General features: G+C 35.6%; 1 protein-coding gene across 1 annotated transcript in view; it reads right to left on the bottom strand.

Moving 5' to 3' along the window:
- Positions 1-3,031: 3,031 nt before the first annotated feature.
- CAPZA2 (capping actin protein of muscle Z-line subunit alpha 2) overlaps positions 3,032-7,923 on the bottom strand; it is a 29,765-nt gene continuing 24,873 nt past the window's right edge. Inside the window, exons 8-10 of the mRNA XM_064702687.1 lie at positions 7,524-7,595; positions 4,912-4,974; positions 3,032-4,008 (exon numbers count right to left, since the gene is read on the bottom strand). Of these exons, the coding sequence (XP_064558757.1) occupies positions 3,868-4,008; positions 4,912-4,974; positions 7,524-7,595 (276 nt within the window). The 3' untranslated portion in view covers positions 3,032-3,867. The remainder of the gene's footprint in view (positions 4,009-4,911; positions 4,975-7,523; positions 7,596-7,923) is intronic.

Genomic DNA, 7,923 nt, shown 5'->3' with positions numbered 1-7,923 from the left:
TTGTTTCTGATCTGACGTTATTTCAAACTGCAGCTAGTCTGACAAAGTCCCTACACGCTCCTCTTGACTGAAGAGAACAAACCTGACAGATTTTCCCCTGCACAACTTTACTGATTTGCAAAGAAGAGATGCATAGCAAAGTCTAAATGTATCCTTTAAGACAATGATTATCACTCTGACCCTTTTTCTTTGATGAGCACATGGCTAATATCAGGCTGGGCAATACCTGTTACAGGTAAGCAAGTCACAGTAGCAGAGGAAAATATTGCTTACAAGAGAACCTACCAAGTATTAAGGAATAAAGTGCATATTCACAATTCCTTTCTTTTGGCTGCAAAAGAGGAACCTTTTTGGTTAAAATCTGATGTAAATTTTCCCCTTAAAAAAAAAGAAGTTCAGAGTTGACACTGGCACACAAAAATTGACACTTCAAGGTTATGAACAAACTAAGTTTAATCTAAACCTAGGTTTACAATTGCATCAGATGAAGAACAGTTTCAGTCTTTCCAGTCAACAAATGCAGCAGAAGCTATGTCTGTGTCAGCAAGTAATGCAATAAGATAGGAGTGAATCCATAGAATTGACCAGTTGGTGGAACTTCTATACCTACAGTATTTACAGTCTGGAAATGAGAGGCCCACTGTTGTCTGAAGCTCCAGACATCCTCAGCACAGGCAGGTGGTTTCAAGTGGAAAGAAGCCCCTGCTATGGACTCAGGTCACCCTTCAGAGCTGGAAGGCACCTGGTGCACACCCAGAGCCCAGGTCCCAGTTCTGAGCTCTCCAAAAGGAAGTGAACTCAAGAGCACCAAAATGGCTTTGACAGCCAAACCAGTCTGTGAGATGAGGGGATGAGAGAGAGATTTCCCAACTGCACAAAGTACATTGCTGCCACAGAAGTGGCTGGAGATGTCCCCTAAAGAGAACATGTCTCTCAGGATGTTCAGACATCCTCACACAATACTTTTAACCCTGGCTGAATCACCATTTCCTAATGAACTGTGTTGCAATGTTCCCAGTGGAACCAGATGGCAGAACTGTTACCAGCAGGTAGGGTGGTAAGCAGCAGCAATGTAATCAAAATTACAATGATTTTAAAGTTCCATTCTACCCACAGTATGAATTTTAAGACAGACATACAAAAATGGGCTGCTCAGAAAAACCTGAAAACAGAACTGCCACTCCTGTTGCAGATGTTTGCAAAAAACAGCTGCTTACTTGCAGAAGTTAAAAACTCCTTAATATAGAGGGGCACTAAGATACTTAAGATGTAATACACTTCAAAAACACAAGCATTTTACAAGTCCATTTTACAAGCCATAATGTCTATTACATCAAGATTCAACAATACAAAGCTTGTCTTTATATTTAAAAATAGAATATAAACAAATAGTAGTTCACATTAAGACAATTGCCACAGCAAAATTTCTCAGAGAAAGTGCTTTACCTACAGAAAATACCCTAAAGCCTACCAAGCAAGCGCTAAAACTCTCCAATTTAGAAGTGGTAGGGATAGAAACAAAACAAAAAAAAAGTGCAAGTGACATCCAAAACTTTGCTAGAAATCAAGAACTCCAATTGTGCCATGTGGTTCTGCTGACAGTCACGTCAGCTTCATCTCAGGAGTCATTACTCCTAAATATGATACGGCACACCATTTTGAAAAGTAAAAGAATAGTTGATTGACTTACAAATGGCTTTATTGAAGCTATAACTTAATAAATTTCATAGTCAAGGTGTAAAGTTGTCTCACAGACTAAAAATTAACACAACAAGAAAAAACATAAGTAACACAGATTTACTTATGTTATCCAACTGGTAGAATTGAACCTGAAGGAAGCAATTCTTTCAAGATAAAGAATTAAGACTATCACAAGACTGAACAAACAGAGAGGGAAATACAGTAATAGAGTACTTCACAGTAAAATACCTCTTTATTTGGAATATATTTAAAACTAGCTCTTTATTTCAGGTAAGAAAAATAGCATTCTGACTTTTAGTCAGTGCTGATTCTGGTAATTTGCAACATTCTAAACAGCTAGAAAAGTTATTTGCACCGTTGTTGCCCATTAACAATTCCCCTAACTGTCCATTCACTGCCTTTATTTACCTTGTTCTTATATATGTTGGAAGAAATCCTTCAATAGTGTTTGTATTTAGATCTTGGTTAAGACTGACAGACTGACTTGACAGTGACTCAGCATTTGTTATTATCTCACAGGCAGCTTTTATGAGCTAATTTGAAAAGAACACCATGGCTCAGGAACTGAACTACAAAGACAATTGAGAGGGCAACTATCCAGGAAGACTGTGGTGGAACAAATCCCACTCTTCTACTATACAGTTCAGTACTGTAAAGTAGCAGCAGTTTCTTCTATAGAACTTCTATACCTCTGTGTAAGAGAGCACTGAAGAACAGAATACTGGGATATTGCTATTAAAATTCAAACAACAAACTACTTCATATGTACATTTTTATACTCAGTACAAGTCTAGACTCTTGCTATGCTGTAACTTGAAAATTTAAGGTAATTAGACCATGCTGTAAACAAAGACATAAAATATTTGTGTAAGCTTTACTGGTTTAGGAGTGTGCATAAACACCTGCCTTCTAAAAAATAAAAAAGCTGTTTAATTTTTATTTATGAGCATATGAGTAGGTAGCATATTGTAAAACAAGTTTTTATCCAATTAAAAATCAAATCTATGCATTTCATGGAAGTGTTACACAGTGTTTGTAGTGAAGTCTGTGTTTTTAGATACCTGACATCCATTTTCAAAATGAGATAGAGAAAGAATACTCTAAACAAATGTATTAATTTTTGGTCTTGGAATTTCTTCTATCCTCTGTAGCCAATATGAAGCTAAAATACGCCTGTTTAAAGCAGACTTCCATATACAGAAGTTTTTTCAATGCAGATGAAAATGATAATGATATTACAATCCCTAAATATACAAGTTTGTGGCTGTTTCAAGCAGAATTTTAAAAACATTTAGAAACACCAAAAATAGGCTATATCAGGAAGCAATCTGATACTCAAATAAATAGAAAATTTGCATTTTAATGTCACATTGAATTTTAGTACATTTCAATCCAAGAAAAAATAAACAGACAGTAATGAGTACAGGATTATATATATTACAATATGCCTTGTTATAATACATTTGTAGCTTTATGATAAAAAACCCTGGAGGGCAGATGGAGTTTGAGCTCATAATTGTCAGAACAAAGCATTAAATGCATTTCTGGAGCAAGTATTTTTATTTAATTTCAAAACCTTTAAACAGCTTTAGACCTTGGCCTTTTCTTTAAAAAAAATAATTAGCTACCATGGGGCCAGCAAGTATGTCTTCTAAGTTTAAATGATACAGAAAATGCTTTTCCCAATTTTACATACAATGAAAGGACAGATAATTTTAAAAACAGCACCGATGGCAAACTCCACTTTGACTTTGACCTAGAAATGCATGTTACTGATCTCCACAAGGAATCCAGCAAATTTTGCAAGTTGTCCATTTCACATTAAAGCAAGAGGAAGGGTTATCATATGCAAAAATATTTTTTCCAGCTGTTTTTAATGTGTAATTGAAAACTAAAGGCATGGTCTCTTCATTATAAAAAAATAAAGGTACAACGGAAACTCTAAAGGAAGATATTCAGCTATAGTGAAGCAGCAACCCTCTGAAAGGAAGGAAAAAGAAAAGAAGTCAATTAGCTAAGCTTTGTGCTCTAACCAAACTACTTACAGTGATTTTCAATGGCAAAAGCCCATGCTGACTGGGTGATTTGACAGTTCCAAATATTTTTTGTAATAATTTTTATTTGTATACAAGGACACTAAAATGATCCAGTCATGCAATGTTCACTTTAAGCATTCTGCATCTCTTTTCCAATTTTATAGCTAAGGATCTTGTTCCAGTCAATCTTGGTGCGGGTTACTGGCAACTGTCGACGTAAGGCCTTGAAAGTAGTGTCCGACATAGTCTGGTAGTTCTCACTGATAGCAGTCTGCCAACACAAAGTCAGGGAAAACAGACACGTCAAAAACACAGCTAGGATGCCACATCAACATTCTACAACTCACTGGCCTGCTACTTCCTACACAGGCCTAATGAAAACATGCTGAGTTGAAATAATACTTAATGAAGAAAAGCTGCTAGATATAGATTGAGACTATGTCTCAGAGCTGTGAGAAGAAAATTGGTGAGACTTGTAATAAACCTGGCCATAGCCAAGGTGTTTCAGCAAACCATAGTGCGGGTAATCAGCAATATGAATAAAATGCTGAACAGAGTTAGCTCATACATCATTAATTCCAGACAGAAAAGTCTTCCACTGTTTTTCCTGTGAGGATGCTAAAGTCAGTTCACAACATTATCTGAACTTGAATATAATGCATACTATAGATACTTCAAAACTTTTTATTAAAGAGTATTTCTTTCAAACTGAAAACACAGTGTCTAAAATTTACCTTATGTTCAAAGCCTGAAAGAACATGTATCCACTTCTGCAGAGGGTATCTAGAACAGTTATACTTTTCTAACTTTGAAATGACTAATTGAAAGAGGTAATGCCTACAGTAATATTTAGCAAAGCTGTCTTAACAGAGTAGCCTCTGAACAGAATCTGTACAAAAATTCCACTTAGGGAATGCACTAATGTTTTATGACATCAGAATTGCTGATACTTAATCATGCAAGGACCTCTTCTGTTCTCAAAAGCTTACTTCTGTTGTAATGTTAGGCAGGTGAGCACAACCACCACAAGGTGTGAAAATGCAAGACAGAATTAGCAGCATGTAGTCTATTTATATGGAACTGCATTACCTTGCTGGTTATAGAATACAACCTTTGGTTAGTATATGGTAATGCTAAAAATATGAGTAAGAATACAGTATTTCTTTCAACATACCTGATATTCATTTTCTGCAGCCTCCACAATTTTTATAAATTCCTTCGCTGTCTGGGCTTCATTCTAGGAAAAAAACATTTGAATTAGATCTGAGGTAGGATCAGTTGGATTATGTTTTTCCTATAGTTAGGAGTGATGCCAGGTAGACTAGATGAGAACACTTGACCGTTCAGTGGCTAAACCAAAACTGACCATTCATCCAAAAGGAATATCCCATATGATGACGACAATGAAGATGTTAGAAAAATAAAACCAAAGTGCAACAAGTATGAAGAATGCCATGAAGGTCATTCACATATTTTGATTAAGAATTCTGTGGTGTGATAAAAAGACAAACACAACAGCATTTGGAAAAATTACAGTGCCCACCCAAGCCCCTAAAAACATGCGAAGTATGGATAACAACATTATCAATGCTACATTTCCAGTACAAATTCAAGAAAACTTCAAGAACATCTAACCCAAAAGTTATAGTAGAATATAACCAAGAAACCAAAACAGATTTGTTTACCACTAAACATTTTGAATCTGGAGACTAAGCTGAGGAAAACACTAGACTTTATGTATCTAGTATTCCAAAATCATCCCCAAATACATCTTGCAAAAATGAGGGTGCAAATTTCATCATGACTGACAAGGATGAGGTCAGAAAAGAAACTGTTTAAGGATGCAAGTGTGTGTTTTTTTAAAAAAATAAAATATGCCACATCAGTCAATATGGAGGTGTTTCCTGAAGTGCTGAAAAGAAGTCTCCAGCAGAAAATGAGGGTTCAGGAATTTCCAAACTTCCAATTAGCATTGGAGACATTCCTAAGACTACTTTTGCAGAAGCTGTTGAAAGGTAGGAGTGTTCTTGTACCATGTAATCCCTCATTCCAGCAAAAGCAAAGATTGGAGAAACCTCTGACAACTTCAACCATAACTGGTTCCAAGTGTCAGTGAAACTGCATCTAACAGCTGTGAAAGTGCTCTTGGACACAGCAGGAGACATGAAGGAGGAGGCAGAGAGCAAGCAGATGAACAAATGAAAAGGTTTTGACTTTTCAGTGAACTGAGGAAATGCTTTCAAAGGCTCTGCTAATGAAAGGAAAAATTCAGAGGTATGAGGTCTTATTTGTCTCAGAGGAAAACAAGGGATAAGAAAATAACCTTCAGCAAAATTATTCACAGCTCTAACAAGAGAACTCTTCAGTAATTTATTTCTGTTGTGCCTGTTAATGGTTTTCAAATGGGTTCTCTGACAAACAACAAAAAAGGAGTCATTGAGGGTCCTTTTAATCTACCCACCATTTCTTCTCTGTGAAATAAGAACTTGTACAGCCTCTGCCCTCTATGAAACTCACAGCCAAGGTTAAAAATTGGTAGCCAGCAGCATACTTGCTTTTGTTTTAGCTAAGTTATATAAAAGATGTTTTCCTACTCATTGGTCTGCTGCTGCTTTATTGAATTGCAAAGCAGGATTAAGTTTCTTCCCAACAGTAAGTGAAGCAAAACCTATTGACAGGAGAACTGCAAGAGTTCCCTGAAGCTCTTATGTGAGTGAAACACTAAATAGATCCCTTTGCTCCAAGGAGTCAGAAGTAATTTTATATCTACAGCTCCAGAAGTGTTATCAGTTGGCACCACATTCCCCCATTTTTTCTGGTGCTATTGCAACTAAAAAGCCAACAAGCCTTCCTTTATATTAACAAACAATGTTCTTTATTGATGAATTGAGCTATTGAGCCAAATTGGCCAGTGCTAGTTGTTATCATAAAAATACTTCTTCTGTTCACTTTTACAATTTCTCTTTGCCAGCTTAACCTCAATGTCTTAAATTTTATTAAAAAACACTCCAACAGAAAATGTTGCCGTTTATAAAGGCCATTATAGACATTACTTCAGAAGAAGTAGCTGTTAATGGTGGAACATTATCAATCCTTAAAAGATACATCTGGTACTATTTCCAAACAATTTTTATTTCTATTTTTTGCTCCTCATTACTGTAATAATCCATTTGGCAAGAAGTTGAAAAAAATTGTGCTTTAAATAAGAAGTGTGTTATGGTTCTCAAGTTGAACCATCTCTGAAAGGGCTTTCTGTACAGAGCAAAAAAAGCTGCACTGTCAGCACCAGTTACAGACAGAGAAAACGAAGGGAGAATGTCCCTTGAAGAAGCTATTGCTTCTCAATTGGTACCATTTGTTTACTATTTTAGCATACTTATCTTCATCCAGTGAGCAAAGGAGGCAATCTCCTAGAATGTACAACTAAAGTCAGTTGTTTTAATTCAAACCTACTTCATGTTCAAAAATTAATTCTGCAGACTGAAGTTTAAATACAGCAGAAGTGCAGGAAGACTGACAAGCTAATTAAAGCTTTAAAATCAAAGTTAATGTAGCTTATATAAGCCACATGCATTGATTTTTTTTTTTAAATGCTAGCTACATGTTAGGTCGAAGTAGTAAATATTACATATAAAATATCTGTAAATATGAACATTAATTACCATACATGTAGAAGAACAAACTTTTCTAAACTTACTTTCTCTGAGCTTTTCATAACCTTGCATTCATTTTTAAATTTAAAAAATCACTTCAATATACCCACTAAGGTCCTTAAAGGTCACTTACAGACACTGTTAGAGAATCTTGTATGTCTTTATGGCTCACCAGCTGAACATTACCATCTTCATAATAGTGAACCTACAGAAAATTAAACAAAGAACCTCATATCAAGTTTAGGAATCAACAACATGCAGGAAAATCAAAGTGTTGTGTTATTTATCATACTAAGAAACCTATACAAATGAGTCAAAACCACATACAGAATGTTACAGAACAAAAGCAAATAGGAAAACCAGAACAATGTAGAATTTGCTGGTTTTGAGGGGGAATACTGAACAGGCTAGTCTGGAAATTTAATTTGAGTCAATGTGCCTTAAGAAATATTTCAAGCAAAGAAGTTTAGGTTTTGGTTAACATCATGAAGATGACAACACCTTACTTACTAGAAACTCTTGAAATGAATTGA

The sequence above is a fragment of the Zonotrichia leucophrys genome, chromosome 1A (assembly GCF_028769735.1).
Source record: "Zonotrichia leucophrys gambelii isolate GWCS_2022_RI chromosome 1A, RI_Zleu_2.0, whole genome shotgun sequence".
Lineage (NCBI taxonomy): Eukaryota > Metazoa > Chordata > Aves > Passeriformes > Passerellidae > Zonotrichia > Zonotrichia leucophrys.
The sequence above is the reverse complement of the archived record's forward strand: the minus strand, read 5'-3'. Positions and strand labels throughout refer to the sequence as shown.